The following is a 16,691-nucleotide window of genomic DNA, read 5'->3' as shown; positions in this document are numbered from 1 at the left end:
ATGGGTAGGGAGGCTTTGGAATGTCTTACAGGAATGCTGCAAGAAACTCAGTTTCTTTGCTGACAGCAGAGCTATATTAAAGACTGTCTTCAAAGCATTTCTTGCTGCAGATGTGTTTAGGTCTGTTACTTCAAAACTCGAGTTAAATTTGCATATAAAACTTGCTGAGAATACTTATAGGATGATCATAGAGTTCTGGTGGTATATTTTACCCATTTGAGGTCTAGCTTTCTGTAATTTTGCTTGTTTTGAGTCCATGAACTTGCTTGTTTTGGGTGAAGAATCTCATGTTTTGTATGTAGTATTTTTTCCATCTTCAATACACGTTGGTTCTCTCTCTCCTACATGAAGGAGATGAAGGTTAATGGGGAAGTTTTATATTTCAGGTGGCTGATACACAAGGCTACACAACAAAAAGAAGCTGAGATTGATTTCCTTGACAATACGCTTGAATATGACCTAGTAGCATACTTAATACAGCATTTTTGTCTCACTACTTGGAGAAGCTACCACCCTAACCTGTTTTATGTGTTTATGCTGTATTGAAATTAGAGATGATTTTGTACAGGATTCAAAACCTCCATTTGGGAAAGAATTTACAGTTATCCTGACACCAAACTCATAAAATTAGTTATATGTATTTGGTGATCAAAAGGATATGCCATCAGAAGTTCCCAGAATAATGACTGCTATACTTTCTTTATTTGTAGTGCATGAACAGTGGCATTGCGTTAACTCAGGCCCGCTATCTGGAGAAAGAAGAAAAATGTCTTCCTCCACCTAGGTTAGTAGAAACTCAATACATTATTTCATTTTATTGGATATGACTCTCTCTCTCTTTTCATCCAATAATGGAGTTTTGTTCAGTAGACTGGATTGAATAGCTGGTCCTTCAAAAAAATGGGAAAGGCTCCATTTTGTGCTATATTTTCAGTGACTTACAGTTACTTCAGGGTATTAGCATCCTGTATCTAAACTGCCTGAAAACTCAGTGATCAACACCTTGCCTGTTACCAGGCATATTTCTATGAGCTGCACATCTGCAGGTGAAAAAGGTAACAATCAGATTTCTGTGGTGTGTGTATGGGGGAAAAAAAGTAGTCTGACTGTTTGTGTTCAGTCATATGTCTTGCTTCTGGTTGAATTTGAATTCATAATAATTTCCCTAGAGATAGTGATCTTAATGTGTTAAAATTAGTACGAGAAAAGTCTAAAGCTGCAGGCAAGGAGTAAAGTTTACTGTCTATATTCTGATTTTCTTTTTCCAGTATTCGGGTAGTGATAACAGTGGAACAAACAGAACAAGAACTGGACAAAGCTGCATCACTTCTTAAGGAAGCTGCACAGGCTGTATTGAATTAGACTGCTGTTTTGCTCTTTCCCTAAATTATCAGGATAAGTGTTTTACACTGTATAGTGACTTCACTTTAGATATACAGGTTCTTCCACAGATAGCACTGAAACCTGACTGAGTTACAGGATTGTTCCAGAATGATACAAATGCAGTGAGGGGAAGAATGCTGAATTTTGGAACTGGTGAATGACACAGTGTACTTGCAATTCAAACTCTACCATTTACTAGCATTCCTTAAAATGAGATATCACTGTTGCATACAGGACTCTTTCATAAGTTGCTTTTATGTTTATGTCTTCAAACCCTTAAACATTTTCAAAAATGTATACTGACATTCAGTTTTCCCCAAAAACGTCTGAAATGTATCATTTTCTCTGCATGTTCTCAGAATATAGGAATTTCAAATAAATTTAAAGGAATTACTCCCCCAGTCCTCAAATTAAGATAGGGTGTTCCTAAAACTGCCAAAAGGGAGAAAAATAAAACATTAAGATACAATTTTGTGCTCTATTATGTCATTTATTATTGAACTATAGGAGGAACTTCAATTTTTTTTTTTTGCTTATATCTTTTTCTAACCATTTTTGGAAGCTAGTTTTTAACAATGCCTGGCCAGACAACTCTATTATCTAAATGATAAATTAATATTAAATACTATTTGCTTCCTGTATTTCATATGTAATTATGCATGTTTGATATTATGGGTGAGGTTTTTCACATTAGTAACTTTAAAACTTCTAAACTGAAACCTCTGAATTGTGAAAATGGTGTAATTCCATTATCATATGTTCAGTCAGGGTGGCTTTGCACCAGTCTTGAAGAACCGTAAGCAATATGAAGAATGAACCAAAGTTTTAAAATAGCAACTAAACACTTACTTAGTCAAACTACTTTGAAGCACTGAAATGGCGTGTGTTAAGTTGTACCTCTAAACATCTATGTCTTAGAGGGGAAGACTGACAGAAGCTGGTAAGAGTTTAGATGGTACTAATACTACTGAAACAACTCAATATGTGCACATAAAATCCCAACATAATTGGATAATAATATTTTGAGGTTGTGCTGTCAGGATTTTCAGTAAACACAAATGGACATTACACAAATGAACACACTGCACTAATCAGAGGAAAGTGGTAAGAAAGAATGACAGTGAACTGTACCTTTTTATAAGATAATACCTATAGCTATGTATTTCATGATTTTGCTTTAAGAAAGCCATTTATATTCTGCCTTATCTGTATTCTGCATTCTTTTGTACTTACGTGCCTTTTTGGTTGCTGCTACAAGGACTACAAGACTATTTTTGAGAAACACCACTGTTTAAATAAAAAGTTAATCATGTTTGATTCAGATTTTTACTTATATAATTAGATTTTATAGCATGTTCAACCATATTTTGTTGAATATTCTGCATCAGATGAGCATAGTCTAGGTTGCCTCTTTCAGTTCATAATGACTGTCTCTGCGCTGGCTTTCAAAACTTCACACCTGCATATATTCAGACAAACCACCTAAAGTCATGTTGGGGCACTTTTGTGATTGTTGCTTGACTATCTGACATAGTCAAATGATTATTTGTGCAATGTAGATCACAATATGAAAGAATATTCCTGTTTCACTGACATTTACATTTTTCTCTATTAACTGTGAGTAAAAGCCTGTGAGAAGCCAACAATGTAAAAGAGCAAAAATGTGGGGAAGGAAGCTGATTCCTGTTTTACAGACTGGAACAGAAGTGCAGAACAATCAACCTCAAGGCTCTCAGAGATTGTGAGAAATGGGAATTAGTACTTAGCACTATACTTTGAGCATATGAGCCATTTTTGGTTTGATAATTGAATCCTGAATATACAAGTAAACTTGAGCCTTTGATGTATAAAGGGGACAAATGAGGGACTTGGATTCTGATGCAGCATAATAAATGGTTTTGGAGTTCAAAGTAGACCTGTGAAGGTAAGGAAATCACCAGTTAACATTGAAACACTAGGTTGCAGAATCAATATTCACTTCTTGCATTTTGTTTTAGGTTTTCTGCAAAAGGGGAGAAAATTTTTTGTTGCACATTTGAGAACTAGCAACAATCTTTAGATATATGGGTTTGTTTTGCTGGTTTTGTTTTTCTTTCTTGCTTTAAAACGAAGTGATAACACCTAAATTTTCAGGAAGCGGTGTGGAATTTCTGGAAATTGCAAAGCTAAGTGATTCTGATGAAACAAAAGTTCAAGTATGTTGCTAAGAGATACTGTCATCACGTTCACTTGGCAAACACATTCTCAGCATTAAAAGATTGGTAAAACTGCCTTTATCCATCTTGTTTACAAGTGTATAGAAAAGAAGCATTTAGATCACACTAAAATGAACACCTTGTGGTTGATAGCAGTCGAAGTATTGCTATAATGTCTGTTTTACTGACAGGTTATATACAAGGTTTCTGTGAGAGATGAAGACACATGTGAGATGTAGCTGGTGGAGAGAGATATCCCCAGTCAGTTTAAGCATGTTTGGCCCTCTTCATTTTGTCTTTTTGACAAATGTCTCTGGGATGACAAGCCAATGAAGGGAATAATGGCTCTGGGGAAAAAGGTTGCCTGGGGTTAGGGAGACAGCAAGCTATTCTGGATAAACTTACAACATTAAAAAATTAGAAGCCCATTAAAGTTCTTAAGTTCTCAGTGCTCTAGGCACTATGAACAAGCCTGTTTTAGTTCCTTTGTGGTTATGTTTGGATGAAGCGGGACTTCATCCATTTCTTCAGATGTGGGAGTGAGGCTGGGGTCTTAGTAAATAAATGGAAAGCTATTTGGCAGGATACTGTGAGGTAACTCAAACATAAAGGCCTTATCCTAAACTTCAGAGTTTCTATTGAAAATAAATATCTGTATTCTTAATTCAGCTAATTTATGTATTTTGCCCTGCCAGGTATTTGGAACACAGTTTCAGCTAAGTGGAAGCATCAGGATAATAAATAGTGATCAAAAATAAATGTTCGTATTTTTTTTTTTACTGAAGATTAGTATCTGGTAGTTGAGAAGGAATGCATTGTAACTGTAATAAGGTGGCCATTGAAATTGTCCTGATGAAAGCATTTGTTTGCAATATGTGGGGACTGGGATGGACTGGAAGGAATTTATACTTTGAAGAGATTTTGGCTTGAAGAAACATGTCTACATGATATATATATATATTTGTTTAAACAAAGATATCTGTTTTCTTTGAATATTTAAAAATAGTTGATTGTTGTTTGTGGAGTTTGTATAGGTTCATTGTTTTTATGGAAAACCTGCAGATGCCTTTTCTGTTTATTACAGTAATTATTTTGGATTGGAGGTGAAATGCATAAGGAGAGTATTAAGACAGAAATAAAGGTATGGCTGACTAACTTAAAAAAAAAATCTAACTTTTGAAATACGATCCCAGTCACTGCACAGAATGGTGTACTGTCTCCTTTCTGTCACTCCATCTGGACTTTATTATTTTAAACAGGGTTGTGGAGTGTTAGCATTCACTGATCTATGAAGCTGCTACTGCAAAAGTGTCTTGCATACTAAGATTACTTGAGAAATGTACATCATCTGTAAATGCTGCTTAAACAGGAAATATTTACAACTAACACAAAGCATTTGTACATTAGATCGTTTCAGTGTCCTAATAAAAGGAAGTGTCTGGATAACATTTCTTGTTGTGTTTTTATGGGTTTTGGCAGTTTTCATGCTAATAAGGTAATGGACTTACTCTATCTTGCTGTTGATGGATTTTTCAGATTTTAGTTTCCTGTCCAGAGCGTGCTAGGTCATTGCAAAATGTGCATAATAAAACTCACACAATCTCATAAATCAGCTGAGTTCCAGACTGCTGGAAGCATCTATGAGGGAAGGTTACCTGACCAATTTCTAATACTTAAGTAGCAGATACGTACGAAAAAGTGCTGTTGAGAACTAGACACCGGGCCAGGTACAGTTTTGCTGTGACTTGATACAGAATTTCTGATGTATCAACAAATTCTTGAGTCCAGATGAAATATGTGCCAGCTTTGAAAGACCTTTACAGAAGAAAATACTGCAATTTTATTGACCATTTTATATAGATAAAATTTCTCTATGTACTCCTGCTATTAAAGGTGTTACCACCTGACTTCACATGCTCTTTGGATAACTGAGATGCATTTTGCAACAGAGGATCCAGTGTTGGCAAAAAAACAGTATTGGAGTCAGAGTAGAAAATTCAGTAGAATTGGAAGTGTATAATCCACCGCTTAACTTCTATTTGATACAAGGCAAAAATGAAAACATTTTGTGGTATTACTAACAGAGATATAGATATGTTCATCCCACTTTATTCAGCACTTGTCAGACTGCACTTGGAGTACTGTGTCCAGTTCTGGTCCCCACAATTCAATAAAGTCAAGGAAAGACTGGAGAAGATCCAAAGGAACATCACCAAAGTGCTGGAGAACATGCCCTATGAGTAAAGAGTGAAGGATTTTGGTCTTTTCTCCCTGTAGAAGAGGAGGCTTGGGGGGACCTTAACACAGATTTCCAGTTCTTAAAAGGCATATACAAATAGGGCAGAGGCTCACTCTTCACAAAGAGCCACAAGAAGAGAAGGGGCAGTAGGTAAATGTTAGAATCATAGAATGGTTTGGGTTGAAAGTGACATTAAAGATTATCTAGGTCTAAGTCCCCTGCCATGGGCAGGAACACCTTCCACCAGACCAGGTTGCTCAAAGCCCTGTCCAGCCTGGCCTTGAACCCTTCCAGGGAGGGGCAGCCACAGCTGCTTCAGGCAACTACTTATAGTGTCTCACTGCCCTCACTGTAAAGAATTTCTTCCCTATATCTCATCTAAATATACCATCTTTCAGTTTTAAACTGTTACCTCTCATCCTATGACTATACTCCCTGACAAAGTGTCCCTTCCCATCTTTCCTGTAGGTCCCCTGTAAGTACTGGAAGGCTGCTATAAGGTCTCCCTGGAACCTTCTCTTCTCTAGGCTGAACAACCCCAACTCTCTCAGCCTGTCCTCATGAGGGAAGTGATCATATTTGTGGCCTCCTCTTGACCTGCTACAACAGGTCCACATCCTTCTTATGTTGAGGCCCCCAGAGCTGGACACAGCACTCCAGGTTAGGTCTCATGAGAGCAGAGTAGAAGGGGAAGAATCCCCTCCCTTGACCCGCTGGCCACACTTCTCTTGATGCAGCCCAGGATACAGTTGGCTTTCTGGACTGCAAGGGCACATTGCTGGCTCAGAGTCCATTTTCCATCCACTAACACCCCCAAGTCCTTCTCCGCAGGGCTGTTCTCAACCCACTCCTCGCCCGGCCTGTATTTGTGCTTGGGATTGCCCCGATCCCTGTGCAGGACCTTGCACTTGGCCTTGTTTGAACTTCATGAGGTTTGCGTGGTCCCACCTCTCAAGCCTGTCAGGGTGCCTCTGGATGGCATCCCTTCCCTCCAGTGTCTTGACCACACCACTCAGCTGGGTGTTGTCAGCAAACTTGCTGAGGGTGCACTCAGTCCCACTGCCCATGTCACCAACAAGGATGGTAAACATCTGTGGTCCCAACACTGACCCCTGAGGAACACCACTTGTCACTGCTCTCTGCTTGGACATCGAGCAGTTGACAGCAACTCTTTTCATTGCAACCATTGAGCCAATTTCTTATCTATTGAGTGGTCCATCTGGCAAATCCATGTCTTTCCAATTTAGAGACAAGGATGTTGTGTTACCGCCAAATGCATTGCACAAGTCCGGGTAAATGACATCAGTTGCTCTTCCCTTACCCACCAATGCTGTAACCCTGTTGTAGAAGGCCACCAAATTTGTCAGGCATGATTTGCCCTTAGTGAAGCCATGATGGCTGTCACCAATCACCTCCCTATTTCCCATGTGCCCTAGCATAGTTTCCAGGAGTATCTGCTCCCTGATCTTGCCAGGCACAGAGGTGAGACTGAGTGGTCTGTAGTCTCCCGTGTCTTCCTTTTTTCCCTTTTTAAAAGCAGGAGTTATGTTTTATCCTTTCCAGTCAGCGGGAGCTTTACTGGACTGCCATAACTTCCCAAATAAGATGGATAGTGGCTCAGTCACTTCGTCCACAAGTTCACTCAGGACCCACTGATGCATCTCATCAGGTCCTATGGACTTGTGCACCTTCAGGTTCCTTAGGTGGTCTTAAACCCGATCTTCTCCTCCAGTGCGCAGTTCTTCATTCTCCTAGTCCCCGCCTTTGCCTTCTGCATCTTGTGCAGTGTGGCTGGAGCCTTTGCCAGTGAAGACTGAGGCAAAAAAATTGTCGTGTAGCTCAGCCTTCTCCATATCCAGGGCAACTAGGTCTCCTGTTTCCTTCCAGCGGGGGGGCACATTTTCCCTATTCTTTCTATCACCAACATACCTACAGAAGTTTTTCTTGTTGCCCTTGAGGTTCCTGGCCAGATTTCATTCTGTCAGGAGTTTGGCATTCCTAACCTGATCCCTGGCTGCTCATACAGTTTCTCTGTATTCCTCCCAGGCTATCTGTCCTTACTCCCACCCTCTGTCAGCTTCCTTTTCGTGATTGAGCTTGTCCAGGAGATCTTGTTCATCCATGCAGGCTTCCTGGTGTTCTTACCTGATTGCCTCTTTGTTGGATGCATCACTCCTGAGCTAGGAGAAGGTGATTCTTGAGTATTAGCCAGCTTCCTTGGCCCCCTCTTCCTGCCAGGGCTTTATCCCATGCTACTTTGCCAAGCAGATCCCTAAAGAGGGCAGAGTGTGCTCTCCTGAAGTCAAGGGCAGTGAGATTTTTGTGCGCCCTCCTCTCTGCCCTAAGGATATTGAACTCCACCAGTTCATGGTTACTGCAGCCAAGGCTGCCCTTGGGCCTCACACTCCCCACCAGCCCCACCTTGGTGAGAACAAGGTCCAGCATAGCACCTCTCCTCCTTGGCTCCTCTATCACTTGGTGAAAGAAGTTACCATCAATGCATTCCAGGAACCTCCTGGTTAGCTTATGCCCTGCTGTGTTGTCCGTCCTGCAGATATCACAGGGTAGTTGAAGGACCATGAGGACCAGGGCTTGTGAACGTGAGGCTGCTCCCGTCTGTCTATAGAGGGCCTCATCCATTTCATCTTTCTGGTTGGATGGCCTGTAGCAAACCCCCACTATAACGTCTCCTGTCCCTGCCCTCCCTTTAATCCCGACCCATAAGCTCTCAGTCAGCTCCTCATCCATCCCAGGGCAGAGCTCCCTGCACTCCAGCTGGTCATCAACACAGAAGGCAACACCCTCTCCTCCTCTCCCCTGCCTGTCCCTCCCAAAGAGCCTGTATCCTTCCATTCCAAAACTCCAGCCATAGGAGTCATCCCACCACATCTCCATGATGCCAGTAAAATTGTAGTCCTGCAGACGTTCACATCTCTAGCTCCTCTTGCTTATTCCCCATGCTATACACTTTTGCACAGAGCCATTTAAGTTGGGCCCCCGATGAAGCTGACTTACTGGCTGGAACTCCTTTGTGCTGCTCAGGTGCTCTTCTGCTGACATGTGGCCCCTCTCCAGGCTCTGGGCTCCTACTGCTGGCACTGGCATCAAACTGGTAGAGGTGGGATGGATTGAGGTTCCCGTCCCTGAAAAGTTGCACCAGGAAAGGTTGACATAGAGAAACATTTTTATGGTGAGAAGAACACTATCACTGAAACAACATCCCCAGGGATGTGGTAGCGTCCCCATCACAGGAGATTTTCAGGATGGAGCAGGATGCTGAGTAATCTTCTAGTCTCCCTTTCCCATGAAAGGTTGGATCAGATGGTCTATGGAGGTGCCTTCCAACCTGGGCTGTTCTGTGATCTGTAGTTCTATGATTATAACTAAAGACAGAAAGTGGCAATAATTTTTAACACTTGCACTGTTCAAAACTGAGTTTCTTTTGGAGCAAGCTCTTTGTTGCTTACCAAAGAATGTCACAGTAGGCATTGGGGGGAATGCAAAAGAAAGAATTTAAACTCAGTGCATTATAATAAGTACCTATTAAACTAATGCTAGAGGATAAAAAAGGTGATGTAGCACCAGCACTTCACTGATAACCTGAGGTGGGTTTGACTTCCTATCATAGTTTTTCAATAGTTTGGACCTTTTCTGTTCTTTCACATAGCAAGATAATGGAATGGCTGTTCTGTGAAGTTAATTGCTAAAAGATCAAATATTTTTTTATTTAACTTTGACCAGAATAATTTTTTTTTAAACAAGCTAGCTTCATTTGTGTTTAGCATGCTTTTACTGAGTAAAGTTTTGCCTTGGTGTCAATGGTGACTGTGAACTTTAGCTGCAGAATCCGAACAGACTATTATACCCCCTTACCTTTTTATGAAGTCTTTGAGTTTAAAATCTGGGAGCATTTAAGTGACCTCTAAAATAGCTGATGTTATGGAATACTTGATGGTAATAAAATTCTTACTTATGACTGTTCAGATAATATTCAGATATTTTTATCAGTGAAAGACTATAGATCTAATTTTGATCCAACCTTAGATTTCTGTGGTCAAGATACACACAATGAATTGCTAGCAAACAGTAATCAGCATTTGCAATAATAAATTTCCTGACTTTTTCATGGATAAAATAACTACATGGAAGAAGTTAAGCCATAGACATTTTTGCATGCAGATTGTTTTACTGAAATGTGCTGATTTTCAAACTTTGTTAATAAGCAAATCCTAAATACTTTAATTGCTTATACCTAGATTACTATCTTGAGAATAAGAATTTTAAAATACTTAAGGATTTTAAAAGATCAGAACCTTTAAATAAGTTGCTCTTTTGTTTCTCAAAGCTTTTGCTATTTCCTTCACCTTTGGTTTCCAGTCATCTTCCTGGGTTTTTTTCCTTCATTTTCCAGGATAGCCACCGAAGATAAATGCACTACTAGTTGCTTAACAATTGCTTAAGGAGTAAAAGTGTTTGGTATACAGTAGACCTTGTTTTAGTGATTATGTCCACATTTCCTAAATGCAGAGGCATGTTGCTGTTGTCTGACTCGTGGGAGGCAAGGGATGTGCAGAAAGTTGCACTAAATCGGTGGTTTAATAAGTTACAAATGAGTTGGATTTATTAGGTGATGATTCCAGCGAAAATGTAATGACTCAGTTTCAGTCTAGTTCCAGTGCCCATCTGTTCCTTAGTGTATAGTGCCAGTGAATGCTGTGCAGTTTGCAATACATGCATATTTGAGGTTTGAAGCATAAGTTGAAATCTGTAGAAGTGCACAATGACTCACGTGTCAGCGATCATCTCTAAGCACAGAAGGCCAGTTTTGCCATTTCAGTAGCTCTTTACTACCTGAAACTATAGAATTAAGTGTAGGTAAGGTATCACCGCTGCAGTATCAGACATGATGGAATTACAGGTCAAAAATGGGAACATTTTTTGAATGCTGCAAGGTGAAGACACCAAGATAGTCATGTGTTTTACAAAGGTGGAATTATTTGAGGGGGTCCTCAATTTGAACATGAAACATAAAGTGCTCATTAAGTGCTCATTAAGAGTAATAAGATAGAAGAAGGCAAAGTGCTGCAGTGGAGCTGCAATGGAGAAAATGGACAGCAGAATCCCAGCTATTGTTAGTCATGAGGCTAGGTTACAGAAATTAATTGTCACCAGAATTGTTGCTCACCTGTTGTTAGTCCACTCAAGTCTAGGGAGTAACAATGCACATTGGAGAATGGCAAGCTTGGTTCTGACTACTGGAAATGGTTGCATATCAGAAATTGTTTGTGTTTGCAAGAAAAGTATAGCAGCTATAGTGACTCACCTCAAGCAAAATTAGATGCAACTGCAAAATCATATAGAAACTCACAAGTGAGTGAAGTTATATATATATCCTTTGTGACCTGGGGGAAGAGTTTGATGTGTGATAGCAAAGGGAATTTATTTTGTATCCACCCAGCTTTCTACAAATACATTTATTATGCTGGGCTAAGGAAAGAATTGAAAACAGCTAGGTGAAAGAAAACAACCAACCCCTTAACAGTTTTGAGCAGAGCTAAGAGATGTTAACAAAGGGCAAGTTTTGAACAAGTTTTGGCTACCACCACCCTTAAAACTAAAAAGAAACAAACAAACAAACAAAAATATTCAGCATAAGTGTACTGCTTTGGCCACATAGATTCTTTGTGCAGCCTGAAGGACAGAAGAGAGGTGTAGTAAGCTAACTCATGGGTGAAGGAGTTTTTGTTGTCGTAGATGGAAAAATGGCAGCAACATTTGCTTTTCAGGGTAGTTTACTGTGGAACTGCTGATGGGGATCATGAAGCTTGCACAACGCCCAATCCGTTTAGCATTTGAGTATCTTATTTGGTGACTAAAGGAACTGACACAAACCTTTACTTCCAGGAAACACGAGTAGCCTCAGAAGAGTCTTAGGTTCCTAGTACACACCTTTGTGTGTTTGTTTATTGCCCCTTAAGGTAGTATTGATGGTTTTGAGGAGACAAATGGAGGAAGAGCATCTTGCTGTGGAAGCAGACTCTGTTCTAGCTGCTGTGTCTCTGTGCAGTGGAACAGACCTCAAAAGGCCACTGATTAATCCTGCTTTCTTACTTTTCACAGAATCACAGTATTGCTTTTGCCAGGCATTAATGGCAAAGAGAAGTTTGAAACATGTTACAGATGGCACTTGGAACAGCAACTTCTAGACCAATGGATAACTTTAAGTGCTCGTGTTTACCCAATGAACCTAGAAGTGAAAGGAGGTTAATTTTCAGGTTTTCTTGGAAGATCCATGTATGAGTCCTGCCTCCTCATTACCATTTTTTCTGTGAAATTATCTATTGCCTTGACATTATGAAATAATTCCTGAAGTTCATGCAAGAGCAAGCTAGGTTTCTCAGATAGCATAGGAGCATCATGCTATGTTTCACAACAGTCTCAGGATATACGACCTCCTTATTACTTACAGTTCTCTGCCTACTTATTTTTGTAAAGTGTTTTCAAAATGGATTTCTTTCCAAGAACTACATGAAACTGTGGAGTGTTCCTGAGCAGTAATCAAGGGACATAGTATATCCATGAAGACAGGCTACATGAATTCGCACAGAGGTACTTAAATTAACAAACTTGTTTTCCTGTCTGCTGAATAATTATGTTGATGATGTTTCCCACTTAGAGGCACTCAAATGTCTAAGCAATATGCTTGGCAGCTAGCATAAATATTTTGGTGTGGTCAGATAAAATTATTCATTTTCATAAATCCTGTATTCACTTGAAAAGTCTCAGCTATTCAGAGATGGCTGGAATGATATGTTATTACATTGACGTGGTGTTTGTTATCATTCCCATAGTACAGGCAATTAGGAAAAGCGCTCTGCAGCAGAGAGAATGTGTTTTCTTTGTTAAAGGAAAATATTTCACTTCTTCTTGTAAGTAAAAATAAATAGAAATGATCATTTTTCGTGTATATGAGAAAGAAAATACACCTTTTTTTTTTTTCCTTGTATCTCAAACTTTTCTTACACGAGTAAACATGTATAATATGAATGACCCCCTATACAAAAACATGTTTAACATTGAAGAAAGTGCAGTTAGAACTTCACCTGCCATTAATAAGCAACTGCTTTCTGAAGACATATGTATATGTATATTTTGTTTAGGGATCTGCAAAAAGAAGCATGTAATCTTTCATGTTATCAACAGCTGAAATATCTGATTTTGAAGTTCAGCCTCAGGTATGGATTTGCCAGAGAAATAGTTAGCAAGTGATTGCAGAGATCTGGCAGGCTGTCAGTTCAGTCATATACGGAAAGAGAAACTTTTAAAGCCAGTAATGAGATCACATGTTGTTTTTCATATTTATGTTCACTTCAAATTATAGGGTTTGTGCTTAAATTTTGAAAATAAACCAGTCTACTTAACATTAGCTTTTAATTTGTGTTAAAGCTTATTTTAAAGTACTAATAAATACCAGGTTTTTCATTAACATGGGAGGATCCTTAAAACACAGTATAAGGGAGAGTTTTGACATTTTGAAAGAGAGTTTGATTTTACTGTTCTTTTATGTATGAGCATATGAAATGCAATAATGGAAAGCATTTGACTCATACCTGTGTTGTTATCTTTAAAGTTCAGATCCTGGACTCCTGTTTCTGCCTGGCAGAGCAGTACTGCTATCCAGACTTTGCAAAGAGTAATTAGATGCTTTGTAGCAGAACTGCATGGAACTATGATAATTTGCATGGGGTTTTTTATTAGACAGAAACATTTACTTGTTTCCAGTGTTAGACAGGTAAGATCTCTGGCATCAGTGCTATAGAGAGCACTTAAATCATGAGGTATCCCAGGCGAGTTTGGTGCACCACATAATGATAATATTAAGAGTATATAGGATCCTGACCTCATGGAAGTGAGAGTACTGTTTTCCACTGAAGTAATGATTTCACTGACTGTGTGCATTTATTACTGCTAATACTTGCCCCATAAGGGAAGTAAACCGGTGACGTTGTTGTGTGCATAAATTAATGGTTTTGATCTGTCTGTACACCTTTTTAGACAGGTAAACTATATATAACCCTAATACTGTAGGATTAGAGCATTTTTGTTGGTATTCTGATCCTAAATCAGAAAGTAAACTACCTAAACTGTAGCTAAGACCAACTGTGTTGAATATTAATGTTGCTTTTTACCATCAGAATGTAAATGTGTCTAATTCTGATGGGGAGAAATGAGACATCTTGGGCAACTGACCAATGCTGAATCTCTTACAGGTCTACCCAACATATTTGTTTCATTTTCCTTCGTTTTTGGCCTGTTGCAATTATTTATCAGTCTGAGTTAGAATAGCATTTCAGTCAAGAAGGCAAAACTAGATCTACTTTTATGAGATTCATCAAAAGCTACTGAAAATCTTGAAGGATATGAGCAAATTGCTGTTGAATATTTTGTTGAATCCTGTTGGTATTAACTACTGCTTTGGTTGGCTTGAGAACTGTAATATGGGAGGCAACTGTAGTATAACAGCTAGATCAAGAAAGCAATACTTTTACCCTCAGGCAGGTGGTTGTGGTTTTGACCCAATATAGCTTCTTTAATCATTTAGCTACACAGCAGATCTGAGAAGGTTCCAGATGGAGGCTGAACCTACGACCCCCTGACATAAAAACATCTATGATACCAGTTACACCATCTGTTGGTCATAAAAGCACATTCTCTATCTTTTCTTGGCTCTTGTGATATACAAAAACTGGAGGGTGATATTTGGAGCTGTTCTAGTTTATCCATGCAATTTAATGCAGAACACATTTTCACAGAGAGGGAGAACAAAGCACAATAGCACTAAAGTTCAATTTACATTCTCAGTCAGTGAAAACAAAAATGAAAATAAAAAACAGTTGTCCAAGTCATTATTTATACCCAAACTGTGGCTTCAATTGCAGTTTCTTCCCAGTGCTTGTGATTTAGAAAAACCTAAAGAACAACTTCTACCACCACCATCCCAGCTTCTGAGGGCCCTGTATTGAAAGATCTGCAATGGTAAAAATTAAATTACAGCAGCATTGAGGTATATACAGATCATATTAGTAGGCAGTGTGTGCCTAATACTAACTTTTACAGTTATTTAGGGGTTTGCATTTGGTGGTAGTGTTTGAGAATGTACAGTACCTATCTGAGTGTGGATTATTGTTAAACTGGAGATTCAACCAGTTCACTACATGTACACTCAGAATCCCTCTGGATATAGGTCTCTCCTGTCTGAACTTCCTGCTCAGGCTCATCAAACTGGTATTCTGAAATACTTAACAGACTTTGAATTTGGATCTCAAATTTTGTCCTCCTATGGGTACAATAGTTATCCCTATGTGATTTATTGTGTTCACCAGAAATCACAATGGAATACTGAGGGCTGGGATATAAGGAATGATGTACTGAAATACGAGGTGTCATGTATTAGGGATAAAACTGATGACATAGGTCCATCAAAGCAAGGAAATGAAAGAAAGTTACTGGTGCAGAATGGATAACTGAGATGAGGTACATTTTATATCTTTTAGGATTATTCTGTTTACGTAATAAAAGTTTTCTTTGCAGTGTTTGACTGGATTGTAGTTCCAGAGAGTGATGGCTGCTGATGGAAGCTGTATCATCAAATTCAGTGACTGCTTTTGCAAATATTGTCTTACAGCAAGAACAGTTTGGACATCTTTCTTACTGTATGGTGGTGTGTTGATCAGTAGCTAAAAAGACTGGAAAGCTATTGCCAGAAACACACATGACCTATGCATTCTGATACCATGTCTGATGGTTGATTTTATGCCTCATGATCAATAAAGTGCCTACAACATTGCTTTTTAAGAAAACTTGTGCTTTAAAACAACCACTTGACTAACACAAAAATAAAGATATGCTATATCATGTAAGTGGCATAGGTATACAGTAGGTGGGGTAAATATTTCTTAAGAGAAAGTCCCAAATCCCCCACATCTTGCTGATCCTTTTGTGCTTTGGACACTGGCTTCCTAAGCTGAGAATGAAGCATTGAGTAAAGCACAGTTGAGTTTACCATTAATACATTTTTTTCTTATTGTTCTTCCAACATTACTTTTTAATAAACCATATTTTATTTCTTAAAAATAATAAATAATCCTTACAAATGGAAGGGAAATAATTGAAAACTGAAATAGAAAAGTTTTTGTATAATCTTTGTCATTGATTAAACTAAGGAAAATATTTGAGTTTTCTATTTCAACGTATTCCTTTTGTGTACATCTCCATAGAGTTATACCACAGACTTGGCAAGTACAAGTGGCTATGCTGAAGACAGAAAGAAGAAAATAAGTAAGTGCATGCCAATCAGTGGGATAGATAAAGTGACAAAAGCACAATTCAGATACATTTTTCTTCTACCAGCAGAACAATTGAGCACACTGTCACCAGAACCTCTATCGTTAGTTAATACTAACATGTCCCTTAAAAAAAATTGTTTTCATGATTTGTGATAGAATCTATACTCTGAAAAATAATACTGGTGTAACTTATAACAGCAAAAATATATGTCTGTATTTTCCGAGTCCTCAGTTCAGTCTCAACTTTGTTATGGTCATCTTCATAAACAAATTTGGATACTTCAGTGTTTGTTCATGTCAGTGAAAAACACTTCTCCGTCACATTAGAATTTAATATTTCACTGCAGTCTAATCATACTGGGTCAAGGTCTGTCTGCCCAGGAACTTGTTATCAGATTGCTGTCTACAGCAAACTAGAGAACACCTGTAAGAAAGACAGCCTTACCTCAGTTAAGGGTATTCTTTCTGTTTCTTAAAATCTTTATGATCTTAAATGTGCAAAAGGACTCAACACCAGACAGCTTTTAG

At 38.8% G+C, this 16,691-nt stretch overlaps 1 protein-coding gene across 1 annotated transcript in view; it reads left to right on the top strand.

Annotated features, from left to right (window-relative positions):
- Positions 1-5,026, top strand: part of SPTLC1 (serine palmitoyltransferase long chain base subunit 1) — a 41,223-nt gene extending 36,197 nt beyond the window's left edge. Inside the window, exons 14-15 of the mRNA XM_042787772.1 lie at positions 711-784; positions 1,269-5,026. Of these exons, the coding sequence (XP_042643706.1) occupies positions 711-784; positions 1,269-1,362 (168 nt within the window). The 3' untranslated portion in view covers positions 1,363-5,026. The remainder of the gene's footprint in view (positions 1-710; positions 785-1,268) is intronic.
- The last annotated feature ends 11,665 nt before the right edge of the window (positions 5,027-16,691 follow it).

The sequence above is a fragment of the Tyto alba genome, unplaced genomic scaffold, assembly GCF_018691265.1.
Source record: "Tyto alba isolate M040663 unplaced genomic scaffold, T.alba_DEE_v4.0 Super-Scaffold_13, whole genome shotgun sequence".
NCBI classification, from domain to species: Eukaryota; Metazoa; Chordata; class Aves; order Strigiformes; family Tytonidae; genus Tyto; species Tyto alba.
Note: the sequence above shows the minus strand (reverse complement) of the source record. Positions and strands in the feature narration are given on the sequence as shown.